This window comes from Stigmatopora argus, chromosome 9 (assembly GCF_051989625.1).
Source record: "Stigmatopora argus isolate UIUO_Sarg chromosome 9, RoL_Sarg_1.0, whole genome shotgun sequence".
Lineage (NCBI taxonomy): Eukaryota > Metazoa > Chordata > Actinopteri > Syngnathiformes > Syngnathidae > Stigmatopora > Stigmatopora argus.
The window spans coordinates 8,379,243-8,396,503 of NC_135395.1; the positions used below are offsets into that span (position 1 = coordinate 8,379,243).

General features: G+C 48.7%; 4 protein-coding genes across 5 annotated transcripts; 1 reads left to right on the forward strand and 3 right to left on the reverse strand.

Annotated features, from left to right (window-relative positions):
- Nucleotides 1-83: 83 nt before the first annotated feature.
- tsr2 (TSR2 ribosome maturation factor) lies at nucleotides 84-2,130 on the reverse strand. The gene is made up of 5 exons (XM_077610443.1): nucleotides 2,004-2,130; nucleotides 1,247-1,337; nucleotides 1,066-1,157; nucleotides 543-698; nucleotides 84-456 (listed from the first exon to the last, which is right to left on the reverse strand). The coding sequence occupies exons 1-5, from the start codon at nucleotides 2,082-2,084 to the stop codon at nucleotides 355-357; spliced, it is 522 nt and encodes a 173-aa protein (XP_077466569.1). The 5' UTR covers nucleotides 2,085-2,130; the 3' UTR covers nucleotides 84-354.
- Nucleotides 2,131-2,349: 219 nt separating this feature from the next.
- stard15 (StAR-related lipid transfer (START) domain containing 15) lies at nucleotides 2,350-4,521 on the reverse strand. Its single transcript, XM_077610440.1, has 6 exons — nucleotides 4,234-4,521; nucleotides 3,480-3,627; nucleotides 3,312-3,415; nucleotides 2,999-3,116; nucleotides 2,725-2,777; nucleotides 2,350-2,656 (listed from the first exon to the last, which is right to left on the reverse strand). The coding sequence occupies exons 1-6, from the start codon at nucleotides 4,378-4,380 to the stop codon at nucleotides 2,426-2,428; spliced, it is 801 nt and encodes a 266-aa protein (XP_077466566.1). The 5' UTR covers nucleotides 4,381-4,521; the 3' UTR covers nucleotides 2,350-2,425.
- tgfbi (transforming growth factor, beta-induced) lies at nucleotides 3,998-12,557 on the forward strand. 2 transcript variants are annotated; one of them, XM_077610431.1, is made up of 17 exons: nucleotides 3,998-4,556; nucleotides 5,638-6,011; nucleotides 6,800-6,898; nucleotides 7,700-7,764; nucleotides 7,844-8,001; nucleotides 8,375-8,539; nucleotides 8,620-8,766; nucleotides 8,836-8,977; nucleotides 9,047-9,259; nucleotides 9,758-10,092; nucleotides 10,173-10,309; nucleotides 10,366-10,490; nucleotides 11,331-11,455; nucleotides 11,537-11,639; nucleotides 11,710-11,756; nucleotides 11,862-11,889; nucleotides 11,963-12,557. In XM_077610431.1, exons 2-17 carry the CDS (start codon nucleotides 5,638-5,640, stop codon nucleotides 12,022-12,024), a joined length of 2,325 nt encoding a protein of 774 aa, XP_077466557.1. In that variant the 5' UTR covers nucleotides 3,998-4,556; the 3' UTR covers nucleotides 12,025-12,557. The 2 variants fall into 2 exon arrangements, with proteins under 2 accessions (XP_077466557.1, XP_077466556.1); XM_077610430.1 differs by lacking the exons at nucleotides 11,710-11,756; nucleotides 11,862-11,889; nucleotides 11,963-12,557 and having other exon boundaries at nucleotides 4,006-4,556; nucleotides 9,758-9,895; nucleotides 9,956-10,092; nucleotides 11,537-11,706.
- On the reverse strand, nucleotides 12,556-16,942 carry b4galt1l (DP-Gal:betaGlcNAc beta 1,4- galactosyltransferase, polypeptide 1, like). The gene is made up of 6 exons (XM_077610437.1): nucleotides 16,266-16,942; nucleotides 15,387-15,622; nucleotides 15,109-15,296; nucleotides 14,747-14,869; nucleotides 14,214-14,318; nucleotides 12,556-14,140 (listed from the first exon to the last, which is right to left on the reverse strand). Exons 1-6 carry the CDS (start codon nucleotides 16,561-16,563, stop codon nucleotides 14,011-14,013), a joined length of 1,080 nt encoding a protein of 359 aa, XP_077466563.1. The 5' UTR covers nucleotides 16,564-16,942; the 3' UTR covers nucleotides 12,556-14,010.
- Between the last annotated feature and the right edge of the window lie 319 nt (nucleotides 16,943-17,261).

Below are 17,261 nucleotides of genomic sequence, written 5' to 3' on the forward strand. Positions count from 1 at the left end.
TTTTGTAAAAAAAAAATGTTGCAAATGTTAATATTGTGGCCTGCATGAGCCAAAATGTCAGGTCTCTATGTGGATGCTATGCATTTTGGTTTTTTTTTGTTTTATTTACCAAAAAGTTACTCACCCAGTAAAGTCAAGTACATTTTTTCCAAAAAAAGGAAGCTAGAAAACACTTCATTGTACTAAAGTCTCTTTTGCATGATGTGAGAGTTACCGGACTGCTTCCTTGCCCAACCGTTTCTTTTTCAATTCCTCTTCTTTCACGTCCCAAGTTTGTCCCTTTCCATACGATTCGACACATGATATGCCCCTTTTGTTCCACGGGGCGACCGCTCAGAGGTCACCGAAGCGGCTTCATTTTCTCTTTCCTACAAGCGTCCATCCATCTTGATCCACCTGAGGAGGATCTCGATGTTGATGGCTTGTGTTGACTGACGTGTTCTCACACTCCATAGCCTAGGTGCCCGCACACCCCAAAAAACAAACCAACATGACTCACTTGGACTGGTCTTTTAGTGTCCGGTGTTGCACGTTTGCCCGACCTGCGTTTGTTCATCGTTTTCAGAGTCCGAGTCGTGGGGCGCCGTGACCTTGGCCCTGGCCGTTTGCGTGTGCGTCAGCAGACTGATGGAGTCCGACAGCTGCTGCAGCGCCCCCTGCTGCCAGTGATTGAACATCTGCATCAGTCGCACACACACCTGGACACACACACGTCGTATATTTAGAAAGCTATCAGACAAAATGCTAACATTTTAACTGCATATCTGTACTCAAAAAGTACTCAAAGAACCTTTTACATATCTCAAAAAATGTTTTACACATCATATGGCCTATCTTGGTTGAACTGTACATGATGGAAAGAAGGCCCACATCTAAATTTTGGTTTTAGCGCCATTTTGTCTAAGAATTTTGTCTTTAAAAACTAATGATAGTAACATCTGAAAATTGAGGATTTGTTAAGGAGCTACCACCAGGACTCAAAACATATTGTGAAACTAATTGTATGAGAAGACAAAAAAACGGATCCCCACGCAGCAGGCAAGAATGTGACGTTGGTGCGAGTACCTGAGGTAAACTGCCATCTTCCACCACGGTATCAAACTCCTGATTCATGAGCGTGCAGAGGAAATCTTCAACTTCATCCTGCTGCAGGTCAGCTAACGTGTCGGCAAATGTGCGGGGAGAGACGGAAACAATCATTAGCATCACGTCCCTTGGAAGTCCAGTGGCTTTAATCAGAATTTACCGTTGTCGTGGAAATACTGCTGGACCACATCCACCAGCCAATCCGCTTTCTGCTGCCCGTAAACACCTCCGAAGCCGTTATCCAGCGCAATCTGAAACAAAGAAGGAATTTCAAATAAAATGAAAAAAGTTGGATTTAAAAAAAATAGCTCTCAGTTAGTCAAAGTATTCTATTTTGAAGATAACAGCATGGTTGAGCCACTGTGGTTAGATTAGTTACTGGTTGATGATTACAGAAATATGGAATTTTCAAAGAGATGCCGGATTACAAAAAAATTATAAATTACCTGGGAGGTTGTCGTTTACATCTTATATTACTTAAATGAATCAAAGTTTCAATGGGCCAAATCTTTCACATTTCCCCCTCTGAATTCAGTTCGTTTGGATTATTTAAGTCATATGAAATGATTATTTCAGCTTGTGTATTCTTCGGGAGTGCCAAATGTTAGCAAGAAGGTTGGCTTGCATACGTGAATAAATCAATATAAAAACAGAACCGACGCTCTTTATCGACAGTTCCTACTCTTAATAATCACAATAAGCATTTGAGTATTTTCTGGCAAAATGACATTCAAGTTAACTCGCCATTATGAGGGGAAAAGAAGGGAAATGTTTGTTAGCTTAACGAGGAGCTAAAAAATGAGCTCCGTCCTCGACAGGAAAACAGAAATATCACGGCGGAATGACGCGTCATGAGTCATACGGATATATTAAAGATAAAATATATTAAAGATTAAAGGTAATCCTTCTTTTGGTACCTGCAGAACGGGCCAGGTGTGGAGAGCCGCTCGCACGCCGTCGCTGAAAAGCGTACGCGAATCCGATGCCGCCGCCGCCATCTTGAAAGTTGACAGTCATAACAGTCGATTTGGAGACGCTGATTTAACTCAGACCAAAAAAGTCGATCGACGATTGCCAAATCGCTCTTTCCCCCCTCACATTGGTATGGTAAGCTCATTGAACGCTTCAAAAATTCCAATTTGAATTTAAAATAAAATCTCGAATTTGGCCTTGTCCATCAAAACTTCCCAAAAAGTAGTGAAATAGAATGTCAAGTTTTTCTAACTTTACAAGTTTCTGTGAGGCCTTGCAGTTGGACCGAAAATCACTTTTATTTGGACGGCGGCAATTGCAAAGCTTGTTTGTTTTGCACACACAAAAGAAGATAGAAGGAAGCCATTCAAGTCTCCTCATCGTCGTCATCGTCCTGGAGGCGGCGTTGGCTCTTCTCCTCGCTCAGGCCGCTCTCGTCAATGTTCTCTAACGAATCGGCGCGTTGCGGCGACAGCTCGGCCACGCTGATGCACGGCAGCGTGTTCTGTTCCGGAAAAATCCACGGCTTCAGGTCGGGGCGGTGCTCGCGTTTCCATTCGGGGTACTTCCGGGACGCCTTGTAGATCTTCTTCATGGCCTGCACGGAGAAGAAAAGCACCTCAAGTCACTTGGCGGGCTTCCCTCGGCACCGCCTCCTCGACGTACCTTGGGAGCCACAAACTGCGAGATTCTGTCCGCCACCCACTTGGGGAAAGAACCTGCGGACGGGATGGAAAAGTTTTCCATCTGTCTGGAATTAATGCCTTTGGATACGTCATTGCTTTCAACGGCGCCAAAAAAATCTCTTTACGGGACAATTTCTGTCCTTCTGGATCTCGACGAGTATTTATCGCGGATTTTTGAAAATCTTTGGAAGGAATTCAATCATTTATTTTTCACCCCGGGCTAATTCTTTGGGCTTTGGCGGCGGCGGCGTCACCTCGCGGGTCCAGCTGGCTGAGGTAGTAGAGGGACGAGGCGTGGGCGCCGGCGGACTGGACAAAGTATCCGGTCACCAGAGAGACGGCGCGGACAAAGTCCTTCTTGGGAGGATGTTGCTGCCGACACAAAATGGCGGACAGTTGAAGCAGAGTGCTCCAAACTGCGACAAATGATACAAAGGTCTTTGAATTCTGCCCGGCAGAGAATCTTAAATCGGGCCTACATTGTTTGGAAATTCTCATCTTCAACACTAGAGGGAGCCGGGCACGTAAACAGTGCCTTTCCATTTATTTGAAGTGGGCACTATTTACCGCATGTTTGACGGAGTAGTTGATGATCAGGAAGTCGTCGCCAAGAGGAAGCCAGGACCTCAAAGTCACGAAGTCTCGATTCTTCAGCGGGCCGGGACACCTCCCTGAAACGGATAAGGCTCGGTCAGCGGGCGGCCATTTTGGACCGGCCGGCCCGCTTACGCTCACAGGAGTAGTAGCCCACGTCGGCGTTGACGGTCAGCTTCCCGATGTCGTACGCCTCGATCATGTTGCTGTCCCACTTCTTGCGATATCCGCTATCGTGGAGGACGTCATACAGCGTCTGGGCACTCACGCCCTCGCACGCCATCTTCATCTGCGGCGCAGATGGCGTAACCCGATCGTGGCCTCTTTACAGATCGAGCGCCGGTGCGTGTCCGGCGGGCGACACGTGTCCCCAATTAACGAGCACGGGCCAACGCTAGATGTCTAATCTGTTTGAAGTGGGAGGGTTGGCGACGAATTGACCAGCGCCGCAACCCCTCCCACTTGAAACAAATTGGACGTTGACACGCGACAGTTATTTCAAATGACGCTTGAAAATACCTTTCATTGACCTTGGGAAATTGGGCTTGGAGCGGCCATGTTGGTAGAGGCAACATTCCCATCAAACATTCAAATCAAGTCATAACTACGTAGCTTAATTCTTAAAGTCAAAGCATCTGCTATTTGCTAATTGGCTGACATTTATAGAACTAGACATTCATTCATTCGCTGCCAACTTTGAAATGGACGTCTACTAGCTATCAAATTGTTTTATTGGCCAGGGGAAGGACTAATATTATTTTTAACTCAATGGCTGCCATCGGTTGATGTTTAATCCATATGAAGTAAGAGAGTTGGCAGCGAGCGACGAAACCTTTCCACTTATTTCAATTCACGGCACGCCACGCCATCGCAAACAGACGACACGACCGATCACCTTGATCTTCTGGACGCCGTCGCCTTCGTCGGGGCGGCACCACACGGTGACCCCGCCCTTGTTGAAGCGCCGGTTCCAGCCTTGGCCGCTCAAGCACTGATCCTTAAAGGATGAGAAGTCCGAGTCGTCCGGGATCTGGACGGCCATCTTTGGCGCCACGAGCTAGCCGAACAGCGAGCGCCGGCGTGCCCCAACCTGGGAGAAGGTGTCGCTTTCCACTGCGTTTCAGGTGACCTGACGTCATCCCACCTGATCCTGCCACGGAGCGGCGAGAGCTCGATGACACCTGACCGCCATTTTGTCCACCGATCCGCCCAGTTCCGGTATCGGTACTTAACATGCCTGCAAAAAATTGGGAGTCGGTATCAGGACGCAAAAAGTGTTAACAATGCAACACTAAATACAGAGCATTACCGGACTGTTAACCTTATTACATAAAACAAATGATTTTGTTAACGTCTGTTTGAGGATTTTTGGGAGTTTTTTGTGTTTTCGTTCGTTTTGTAAAAATGAGGGTGGAAAAGACCCAGGTCGGGTATTTTTTAGCCCGGGCTTGGATCACAAGGGAAACTGCCCGATGGGATGAGATTGATCGCGTACGCCGGCGTGCGAGTTAGCGACTGCCGCGTAGCTAACAAATTCTTTGAGGTCAAAGGTCGTGTCGGAGACACACCTTTCGCTACACGGTGTAAAATAATTCAGTTGGTCTGCTTACTGGAAAAGCAGCGGAAAACTTCACTCAGTTGCGTCAGAGATTTGAATTGAGAATGGCCGAAGACGCAGAGGCTAGCGTGTTAGCTTTTCTAATTTAGCATTCCTATTTCAACTGCCAGTAGGGCATTTATGGGGCATTTTCTGGTGATTTTAGGGCAACTCTGCTTCACTTTCTGTTTTTGGGGCGTGTCCAATCCACTCGAAGCAAATGAACAAATACGTTTGAATGTATTTAATAGCAACATATCTATGGTTGTCAATGGAAGTGAAAAAGACAACATAAATGTAGGACATTAACAATTTTTTTTTACTTCGCATTACTATCAGGTGGAAGACGAGTTATGGCGACGTCTAGCGGCCAAGATGGGAACAACACTTTGTGTTTGATGATCTCATTTTGAGGCCGTTTTTTTAACGAGTTCTTCCTTTTGACCTCCTCGGAGCACCGGCCAGGTTTTGGTCATTTAGAATAGTATAAATGCTTATTTTTTCTATTAAAAATGCGAGTAAAGTATAGCCAGACAAAATATTTGGGAAAAAAAACACCCTGGCAGCCCAAATGAATGGGACGTCTATAGCCGTCCCTATATTGTTATGTCACCGATGGAATTTCAGGTGGAGGGGGCTAGCGTAGATGGAATTTCTACCGGGAGGGGCGAGATGGACTTTTATCGTTCTTCTCCTCCGCAGATGGCGACTCCTTCCAAATTCCTCCCAAACATCGAGTCGCCCAATCAAAAAGGAGAAAGGGGAAAAAAAACACCCAGAGGAAAAGCCCCCCACTCCAGCGGCCGGCCACGCCCACTCAGCAAAGCCCCTCTTTGGCTTCTTTTGAGCACAAGGAGCAGCTTGAGCCGGACCGGGCTTCCACAGAACCGAAGACGCAGAAGGAAGAAGACGCAAGAAGAAGAAGAAGAAGAAGAAAGAGCAACAAGTCCGCCAGAAATGACGTCGCCCGTCTTCTTGTGGTTGCTGTTTTTGACGTGCAGTCAAATCGGCGTGGGGGGCCGATCACCTTACCAGGCCGTCTTGCAGCACAGCCGCGTCCGGGGACGCCAACAAGGGTGAAGGATCCCATTTACAAACTCCAGCTCGCTCTACACTAACAACTAGTGTTGCGTCGATGCCGATACCGTGCCGCCGATACCGTGTCGATATCGCGTCGATATCGCCTGTTTTTTTTTCTTTTTTTAATGGTTTCAAGTACTGCATACTCGCTTTAATATAAAACTGCTATCATAGCTTAGGTAGTTAAACACAAAACTTTTCAAAAGACTAGAAAATATATACCTAAACTTTGTGAGTGCATTATAACTACATGATTGATTTAGCTTGGCTCATATGCTAATCACTTTTACGACACAAGTTCGCTAGCTTACTTTGAAACTTTACTTTTTTTTTAAAGTGGACATTTTTTCAGATGATTACGTCAAGAGCAGAGTTCATAAAAGTTTCAATCCTAGGCGATATTAACGTCGGGAACGTACATTTATCCACTATGTCAAATGCTAACGACAAAAATATGTTTGCTAATTGAGCAGAACATAAAAATGATTCTTGAACATCATTTTAATATCTATAATTTTACATTGTATAACAAAATATTCAATGACTTTTAGCTATTTGTTCTACCTTTAGCACGTTCTTCGGATTCATTTCTGGCAGCCATCTTGGGAAGGGCAACCAATGTTCACTGCATTATTTCTCAATACTAGCAGATAAAGAAACCTGCATTTTAGTGTCGTATCGGCACGTTAGTTACATTAATTTAAAAGAAAAAGTTGGAAGTAAAAAACATGGTATTTGGTGCCGTCTTCCACCAAGTAATGTTTTTTTCCGTCGCCCCCTGCAGGCCAAACGTGTGTGCCATGCAGCAGGTGCGAGGCAGCGACAAGAAATATTTTGCCAACTGCAAACAGTGGTACCACCGCAAGATCTGCAACCAGCCCACGTGAGTCGGCGCCGCAAACAAATCCAGCCGGGTTCTGCTGGATTTGTTGTCTTTTTGCTACTGGTTTTGCTGGTTCAGAACCCAGCGTGTGTTTGATTTGAATTTCGAAAAAAAAAAAAAACGTTCCAGTGGGGTTGTCAAAAGTATAAATACTGACATTTTCTATCCAAATTTAATTGAAAGTAGTGATACTTTGCTATTTATTTGTTTTTGCACTACTACATGTCACCAGAAATGTGTTGTCATAAAATGAATTTAAGTTTAGCACTACTATTGATATTAATGGAGGCTATTTAGGCATTTTTCTTTTTCTTTTGTTGGCTGGGAGCCCAGTCCAAATTAATTGGATATCTCGCGCTGTTGCGGGCATTGAAAATGAGTAACAAAGGCCGATTTGAGGTCATTGGGAATGCAAAATGTCCATTTTTTTCCAGTGGCAGGGCTGGCAAATGTTTTGACCCTGCCAGTTTTTAGAGTGCCATTAAATGCTTGAATGTGAGGACAGAAAACAAAGGAAGAGTTGAAAAGACTTTCACTTCCTCACAGATGAGCCAGTGTTTCCTCATCGCGCTTTCTCTAAAACCAGTCAACATCCCGAATGTTCTTTTTCTCTCAAAGTTCATTTTACTGATACTTTACCAACTTCACAGCGCACGTCCCTCGTTAGTAAATACATTTAAATAACAAAAAAAAAAACAAAGACGGGGAAAAAAACAAGACAGGTTTACTAACAACGGCGAGCGCTTTTATGAGAATTTCCGTTGGAGGCGGACCCTGACCGGGCGTGTGGCCGCCGCTCAGGGTGGTGACGTACGAGTGCTGTCCCGGTTACGAGAAGATCCCCGGCGAGAGGGGCTGCCCCGCAGGTAGGCGCTCCCCGGGAGCTCGACGAAGCCAACCGTGCCCGCCCGCCACCCCTTCCTTCAGCCCCGACCGTCTTTGCAGCGCTGCCTCTGGTCAACATCTACCAGACGGTGGGGGCGGTAGGCGCCTCCACCACCAAGATGTACGCCGACCGAGCCCGGCTCAGGGAGGAGATCGAGGGCCCCGGAAGCTTCACCTTCTTCGCTCCCAGCAACCAGGCCTGGGCCGCCTTACCCACGGTGAGTGGAAAGGCACCCCAAAAAAACACATTTTCATTTGGCGCCATGGATTGCGATCAAGCCCAAAAATGTTTCAATTCCGGTCAAAGTCGTGGCATTGACATTCAAATGAAGTCGTAACTAGTCTATTTTATTTCATCCGCGTCAAAGCTCCTCCCATCCATCCCAAGTCCACTCGGATCCAAATGCATGCTCACGAGTGACAAAGTCATTTGAATTGACGAGAGAAACAGAAAAATAGCTTCCATCCCCCCCTTCCGCCATGTTGGTAGGGGCAAAGTTCCCATCCAAGTCGATGGTTGGACATTCAAATGAAGACACAAGCGTGTCATTTGTCAACACGTTTCCAGTCTGACGTTTCTGGCCACCGCAGGAGATCCTGGACGCGCTGGTGAGCAACGTCAACATCGAGCTCCTCAACGCGCTCCACTACCACATGATCCGGCGGCGCCTGACGTCCGAAGAGCTCAAGCACGGCTCCTCCTTCACCTCCATGTACCAGGACTACAACGTGCACGTGCACCACTACTCCAACGGGGTAAATGGGCCACGTCCGACCCCGTCCGGCCCGTCGGTAGTCCTGGCGGAAACCCCCTCCCTTCCCTCTCCCTCCCCCAGATCGTGACGGTGAACTGCGCCCGTCTGATCAAGCCCGACCAGCACGCCACCAACGGCATCGTGCACGTGGTGGACCGCGTCATCACGGCCGTTTCCAACAACATCCACACGCTGATCGACGTGGACGACGACCTGGAGACGCTACGGGTGAGCGAGCGACCGGGGGACGGACGTGGACGCGGGAGATGACCGGACGGGACGCTTCCTTCCTTTCAGACGGCCATCGCCGCCGCCGGTCTGAACGAGCTCCTACAGGGCGAGGGCCAGTACACCGTCTTGGCGCCCACCGACGAAGCTTTCCGCAAAATTCCGCCGGAGACCTTGAACAGAATCCTGGGGGACCCCGTGTCTTTACGAGGTAAGACAAAACCGTACGCTCCCTCGCTTGGTCCGTCCGTCCTGACCGCCGCCGCCTTTTCCCCCCCAGACCTCCTGAACTACCACATCCTGAAGAACATGCGCTGCGCCGAGTCCATCGTGTCGGGGACGCCGATGGAGACGCTGCAGGGCACGGTTCTGGAAGTGGGATGCGACAAGGACCGGCTGACCATCAACGGAAAAGCCGTGGTGGGAAAGAAGGACCTCCTGGCCACCAATGGCGTCGTCCACTACATCGACCAGTTGCTCATCCCAGACTCTGGTAGCGCACCATTTCCTCCTAATAGCAGTGGTAGCTAATACCAGTGGTGCTTAGCGCTAACAACTGCTTGTCTAGAAACAAACTAAACCGGCCAATGTACTAGAAACGATAACATGTAGTCCAAGCTGAGCTCCATTCGGTTTTAGCAACAGATTACACTGACTAGCAAACATTAGCTAGGCGATACAGGCCCGGTTAGCATGAATTGCTATTGCTTCGATACTATATTATATATCGGCAACTGGGATGGAACACTTCATGGACCGTGGCAATGACATTAGCCGGGGAAATGAGGAAGCTAAGCTAGCTAAGTTGTGTAGTTCCTTAGTAAAAGCATGCTAAGCTAACATAGCAACTCAAGTGTTATGAGCTTTGTTATATGGAGGGAAAAAAAGGGCACAATTAGGCTAGCATACTTGTAAAGTCCCTCTAGCAAAAGTAATCAGTTGCGCTAGCATAAATGTTTTTGGTTGTTAAAAATCTTTCGCTTTGACGCAGCCAAAACTCTGCTGGAACTGGCCGAGAGCTCCGACGTGACGACGGCTGTCCGGGTGTTCGCCGAGGCCGGCTTGGCCGGCCGTCTGAAGGGTTCCGAAGCCCTGACCGCGCTGGTCCCGCTGGACGACGCCTTCGTGGGTAAGTCGCCGTCCCGGTCCGGTCCCGACTGGGCGTCGCTGACTCCGCAACCGTGGACAGGGATCTCTGCGGCCGACGGCAGGAAGGCCCTGAGCCATCACGTGGTCAAGGAGCGCCTGTCGTCCAAGTCTTTGTATCACAATCAGGAGCTGGAAACACTGTCGGGCGTCAAACTCAGAGTTTTTGTCTACAGAAACGTAAGCCGTCCGGTCGCCGCCGCCGCCGCCGTCCGCCTCCTCTTTTCTCGCGTCTCACCGGCCCGTCGGCTTGTGTCCAGAACCTGTGCGTGGAGAACGCCTGCCTGGCCGCCCACGACAAGACCGGACGCTACGGGACCATGTTCACGGTGGACAACCTGCTGACGCCCCCCACGGGGACCATCATGGACGTCTTAAAGGCGGACGACCGCTTCAGGTGAGTCGGGGTGGGCGCTGGTGGAGCCACGCCTCTCTTCACGTCTGCTGTTTTAGTATACTGGTGGGCGCCCTCCAAGTGGCCGGATTAACGGAGCTGCTCAACCAGCCGGGAGCGCTGACCTTCTTCGCTCCCACGGACGCCGCCTTCCGGGCTGTGCCGCAGGTGGACGCGCTCTTGCGTGAGTGCCGCCACGCCTCAAAAGTACCCGTGGTCGATTCAGGATTTGCGTGAAATATGCACGGGAACCACAAAGGAAACGTTGTTTTATACAAGTGACCCAGAAGTCACCAGGAGGTGACCAATGAGCACAAAGTAAACCCTTCTCAAAGACGGTACTCGGTCGTTTGGTCGCCCGGAAGGTTATTGATAATTACCATTTAAATTGTTGCTCAAATTCCCTAAATACAAACTGCGAATAATTATTTAGTCATACTTAATGGCCTATTAATTATTAGGCTAAAGAAAAGCTCCAAATTTCCCGGACTTTTATTGTGTTTTGTTGGAGAACTTGTTAAGACCCTGACTGAACTGACGTCGCTTCTTAAAGGGACAACGCATGTACATACAAACTCTTATAGACTCACACGTCGGCTCAGTGAAACTGCTCATGGCCATTGTTGGCTTTTATTGATGCGTAGACCGTGTTGTTTTACCTTGTTTTGTCGCCGGTCTTTTGGTCATCGGTCTTTTGTTCGCCCGTTGTTTGGGTCCGGGCGATTAAAAGACTGCGACCAAAAGTCTGGCAACCAAAAGACCGGCGACCAAACGACCGCGACCAAAAGTCTGGCAACCAAAAGACCGGCGACCAAACAACCATACACACTCAAAGACCTGGGTTAGCCATTGACGGTGCTAGAGGTCCAAAAAAATGGGTCTCTGGCTCGACCCGCTTTTCTTTGCCCCGAGGAATTGCTTCCCGGCGGCTCGCCGACGCCAGCGGCCCATTCCAAAGACAAACCTTTACATCGGGTCGCTTCCGAGCAGACAAATATTTATGCGGTGAAAAATGTTCCTCCAGGGAAACACCCGCAGCTGTCCGCCGTGCTCAAGTTCCACATGGCTGAGGGGACGCTGGTCAGGGGGGGAGTGGGCTCCCACACCAGAGTCAAAAATCTGCTGGGCGACAAGCTGGACCTGGGCATGGTCAGTGCACTCTCACGCCACTTTGCGCTCTTTGCGCTCTTTGCGCCACTTCCCCCCATCTCAAGGGCTCCTCTCCCGCAGAGGAACTACACGGTCTTCGTCAACCGAGTACCGGTGGCCCACGGCGACCTGATGGCCACCAACGGCGTGGTTCACGGCGTGGACCAAGTGCTCGAGGCCTCGCGTGAGTCAGATCCGCCGGCCCCGCTTCTCGGGAGCCGGCGCTAAGACCGGCACCGCCTTTGCGTTCGCAGCCCCCAGGACGGAACTAGAGCAAGCCGACGGGCCCGCGGCTTCCCTTGCCTCTTCTTCCGCTGTAAGTGACGGCTAACTCCGCCGTCGGTCGCCGTCCGCACGACTCACGCCCCGCCCTATTTAACCCCCATCCCCCCTCTCTTGCGGCCAGCGCTCCGAGTCCGGGAGCTTCCGGGACGGTGGGTACTCGGGAAGCGGCCCCACTCTCTCTCTCGCTCCCACGCCCTGACTTTTTCCTTCTTCTCTACCCAGACCGCCTCTTTCAGCAGGTCCTCCAAAGCCGCTCCAGCAGGACCGTGAGCGTGGCGGCGTAGCGAGGCCTTCGGGAGCCAAAAATGGCAAGCGGCGTCAGGCTCTCGTGCCCTGAAATGCCCCCCGAGGCAACAGGAAGTGACCTGAGAATGCCCCCGAAATCAACGGGAAGTCCCGATAGCAAAAGGAAGTGACCCCTAAAAGTTCTGAAATCAGGAAGTGACCAAAAATCACAATTGCATTTATTAACTGATATCAAAGCTCAGCTATTTAAACGGTGCGCTATTTATGATCCACAAAAGCCCTAACCTGGACAAGAAGTGACCGAAAATGCCTTCAACGCAACAGGAAGTGACAAAAAATTAACCTGTAACAGTTAGAAAGCATTCCCGAATATTTTTTCAATGACCAAAAAGAGTCACCTGTCGAAACTGGATCCAAACAAAAGGACTCTTTTCTTTCCCTAACTTATCATCGCTAACTAGCTAAAGCTCGAGCCCGTGGACTAACAAACGCAACTAAACTCCTTTTTTTCTAGCCGTTTTGTCAAATAAAGCCGCAATGTTTCCCGACAAGAAGAGACGGAGACAATCTATTCCAAGTCATTTTATCTTTCATTTTGCAAAATGAGTCACATTGCACCCGATTTCTTTTCAAAGAACGTTCGGATTTGACGCTAACGAAAAAGTGCAACGATTGTGAAAAGAGAGCGCCGGCCGTGAGACGGGACCTGGCTCGAAGGCACAAAATTCAAGTCGATAATCAAGAAAGCCATTGCCCGCCCTCGCCGACGCTCACCGTTAGCCCCTCCCCCGCCGAGGAATTTGAGCTAGCGGCGGCGACGTCGATGGCGGGTAACGAGTTAAGGACACTTGTAAGACACGCGTTGGTCTGAAGGACACTTGGAAGCCGTCAAAACGCACTTGCACGATTAAAGCCGATCAATAACGTTGGTCAACGCGCACGCACACTTCAAAGGGTTTAAAGCTAAACAATGAATTGTCGATTTGGCCCGACGATCAGTTGTCACGAGTTTTTGATCCCAAATGGGAAGAAAAAAAATGAGGGCCGATTGTCGTCGCGTTGGGTTCATCCAGTTTGTCGCTCGTGACACATTTCTTCTAATCCAGCAATTACAGCAGTGGGATAGAACATTTTTGCCTCGTTTGATTTTGTCCGGGGTTCGATTCCTTTTCCTCGGCGGCCGCACGGAGAAAGGAATTAAAAGATCGGACCCAGAGAATAAATTCGTAATATTGCCGGATTCAAATGACGAGAAAAAGTCGTGATATTAAGAGATATGAAGTCATACGAGAAAAAGACATTTGTACTACTGAGAAAATAAAGTCGTAATATTATGTATGAGATGACGAGTCATATTACGCAAAAAAGCAAGTAATGTTACAAGATTGAAGTTATATTGTTAAGTTATGAAATGATATCGGGAAAAAAGTCGGAACATTACAAAATGTCATGAAATTAAAATCGTTATCTTATGAGGAAAAAAAAACTCAAAATATGAAATGTGTCATAATAGAAGAGATGTCAGTTATACGAAAGTAAAACGTAATATTACGAGATTTAACTTGTAATACTATGTAACTTTATGAGAAAGTCAAAATATCCCGTAATTCAAATTAAGATGACGAGAAAGACGTCATTTTACGTCATTTCAGTCATTCGTCAAAATATTCGAGTTTAAAGTTCTAATATGGGGAAGTAAAATTCCAAAATAAAGGTCATAACACAACGTCATTTTACATATTACGAAAAAAAAAGATGTAAAGAAAAAAAATTACAAATCAAAGTTGTAAGACTACATGATGAGATGTTTTAACGCTGCTTAATAGAATGCGGAAAAAGCCGTCAAATATGAAAGCCGTATATTACCAATTTATTCTCCAAGCTTGATCTTCCTTTCTTTGAGCGACCCGAAAAGCGCGTTGTCATTTCCGAACGTGGATTGTTTTCTTACGCTCGTCCGGTCGATCCACCGGACGTTTGGGCCTCGGGTTGGTCGGGACGTCCCCGCCCGTCTTGGTCCCCGCTCAGGGTTTGCCGATGTCCACCGTGATCTTGGTGTAGAGCGCCAGCGTTTCCTTGGAAACCAACTTGTATGACAGAGATCTGATGCCGTCCCTGTTCATGGTCTCCCGGGTGTGAGCAATGCGGTTGAACCTAAGAACCCCAAAAAAGGACAGCTTCAAACCGGCGTCCGCCAAACGCCGAGGCGGCCCATGACGAAGCGCACCGTTGAGGGTTGGGGTCATTGCGCTCGTCCCTCTCGTGGCGAATCATCCGGCATTTTCCCACCTCGCCGCTGGGCCTGGAGATGGACATTCCTTTGGACGCCAGCCTGCGAGCAAACGCATTTTGTCTCATAATAAATCTTAATAATGACATTTGTTGTCCTTTTCAGCTGTCTCATAAACTTAAGTTGGCATCGTGAGCAAATATTTCGAGGTATGGGATTGGGACTCAAAATCAGGTGTCCAAAGTTATGTGATTGGGACATAAAAAATGACTTTAAAAAATAAATAAATAAACTTTCCATTCCATTGACGCTTATAGACGTCAAATCTCCTGCATGGTGGGTTTAAGTGACTTTGGTAGACGTCTAATTACTTGTACCGGAAGTTGGTTCATTGGCCCCCGACCTTCCGTTCTACCGACTCATTTAAATAAATAGCAGAACTGATTTTATACCGCCCCTACTAAGATGGCCGCCCGATGCAACGTTCCCATTAAAGTCAAAGCATTCTGGCGAGAGCTAGGCTTGCTCACCTGTTGAAGATGTCGTCATCCTCGCCACCCCAGCCCCAATAGTTGTTGGGGAAGCCGTTGATCTTCAGGTACTGTTCCTTGCTCATGGAAGACACGCCGCCAAAGTACTGATTGTAAGGCAACCTGGCACGCACAGTTAGGGACATATTTAGCTCTCTAAATATACAGCATTTCAGCAATCAACGGGAAGGAAATCCCCCCAAATCAACAGGAAATGTTCAAAAGTGACCTGTGCATACCCTAAAATGAACATGGAAGTGACTGCCATTGACCAGGATAGACGTCCAATTCATTGAAACTAGTAAAACTACTATTGCCCTCTTGTTTAAGGCCCTTTGACGGCGCTAGTCGGCCATTCTGACCTGAAGCCAAACTTGTCCATGCTGACGGACAGGTGTCTGGGCTGGCTGAAGCACTTGTAGACGTTGCGGTCGTCCATGGGGATCAAGTCCACATCGCTGAAGACGAAACACCCGTAGTCGTAATCCTTCAACGCCTCGGCGTAGCCGACGTTTAGCAGTTTGGCCCGGTTGAAGGTCTCGTCTCCCTCCTGCCACCCCAAAAAGGCGTCTCCAAACTCTTCTTGGCGACCCGGTCGGTACGTTTCGGCGTCGTTTGCCGGTTAGCACGCGGGACGTACCTGGTTGATGACGTAAATGCCGTAGTCCAGCTGCTGGCGCTGCAGGATGGGGTGCAGGTAGTAGAGCCAGAACTTGAGGTGCGGTTCTCGCTTGCGGAAAGGGATGATCAGGGCCACCTTCTGCAGGGCCCGGCAGTTGGCGGGCTTGTAGCGCCCGCCGGGACGGACCTGTGGGTTCTGCTCGGCCGTCAACTCCAGGCTCACCGGGATGTTGAAGTCCACTCGCAGGGGACCCACTGACAACGACAACAAACGGCGGCCATGAACTTCCTTTGAATGTCAATCGTCCACCTCGCCCCTACCAAGATGGCCGCCTGGAGGCCATATTGGAGTAGGCAACGCAAGGTCTGAAATGAGTTTATCGCTAGTTGACGGGAGGACTGGCAGTGTAAGAACGTTCATCCTACTTAAAAAATAGAGAGGACGTCAACTAGTAATGAGCTAGAAAAAAAAACGCACTGACTGCCATTGACAGCAATAAACGTCCAATCAATTTGAAGTGGGAAGGCATTTATTCGCTGCCGGGTTTTTCACTCTAGATGTATTGGACGTCTACTACCGATCAACTTGTTCCAATTCGCAGCAGAAGGATGATTTTAAGCCGTATCAATCATCGTCAATGGCACGGACAGTTATAAAACAAACTAACATTCCATTTTCTTGACGTTTAGGTAATCCTGTTTTCTTAGTCGTGAGAATAAATTGAAAGTTTTGTTTGACAACAATAGTCCTGACTGGGTTTGTTGTTTTTTTGTCCTGGTTTAACTGGTAGAGAAAAAAAACATGTCGGAGAAGAAGACATAAAAAAAAACAAGAAAAGCCAAAGGGTTGCGAGCAAGCTGGCTGTTCGTTGCGCAAGAGAAAGGAAAAAAGTCTGACCGAGCAGAGGAGAAGTTTGGGGGCAATTCTTCCAGCTTTTGGGAGTGCCGGTCCCGTTATAAAGCGCCTCGCTCCCGGTTGGGTCACCGTCGTCCCGGTTCCGCTGCTGTTGGTTGCGCACGAAGGCGGAGCGGATGTCCAGAGAGCGGACGTAGTAGAGGAGCGTGACGGAGATGTGCAGGAAGCACAGCACGACCACCAGCTTGCACAGGCGATGCAGGAAGTTGAAGTTGCGCGTCGACTGCGGGGCCGCCGAAGACGCGGACGCGGACCCGGACGCGGACCCGGACGAGGCCATGTTGACGTCAGCGGCCAAAGCCTTCCTCAACTCGAGGCGATCTCCATCCGAGCGCCGTCACCGTCGACGGCCGCTGTCTCTCGCTCCTGGCTCCCCGCTACCTTTAGCCCCACCTCGGCCTCCTCCCTCCGCGAATTCGTGCGCCGTCCAAAGGCGTCCGAATAGAACGAAAAAGTCCGAAAGACGAGCGAAAAAAAGGGTTGGACGGGAGCGGCCCCGACGACAACCGCCGACCTTTACGAACGTCCCAAAAGTCAGCAAACTTCTCTGAACTTCCCCCAAAGTTTCACGACTGTATAGCGCCCACCTTGGTGCTTCCGCAGCGCCCTTTCAAAATAAGGGTCGAATTCTTCCCACGCGTTGGACGGAGACGCGACCAGCGAGGACACGATCCAACTTGTCTCCATTTTCGGTGGAATTTCAAGTGTGACGTGTCAAGTTTGCCTCTTTTCTTTCTTTTTTTCATGACGAAATATGAACATTTCCTTCTGTGTTTTTCTTGGACTGAAATGTGCAATATTGTCTAATTCCGTATATTACTGATAAACGGAATGGGAATAGCGGGAAAGGATATTCTTGTCAGCTGACTGACTGGCTGGTGACGCCACCATTTTGCTGCATAAACACTGAAAGTCATAAACATTTCTTCAAACAATGAAGTCACGAACTACATGTTGGTTTCTTCCAATTAAAGAATT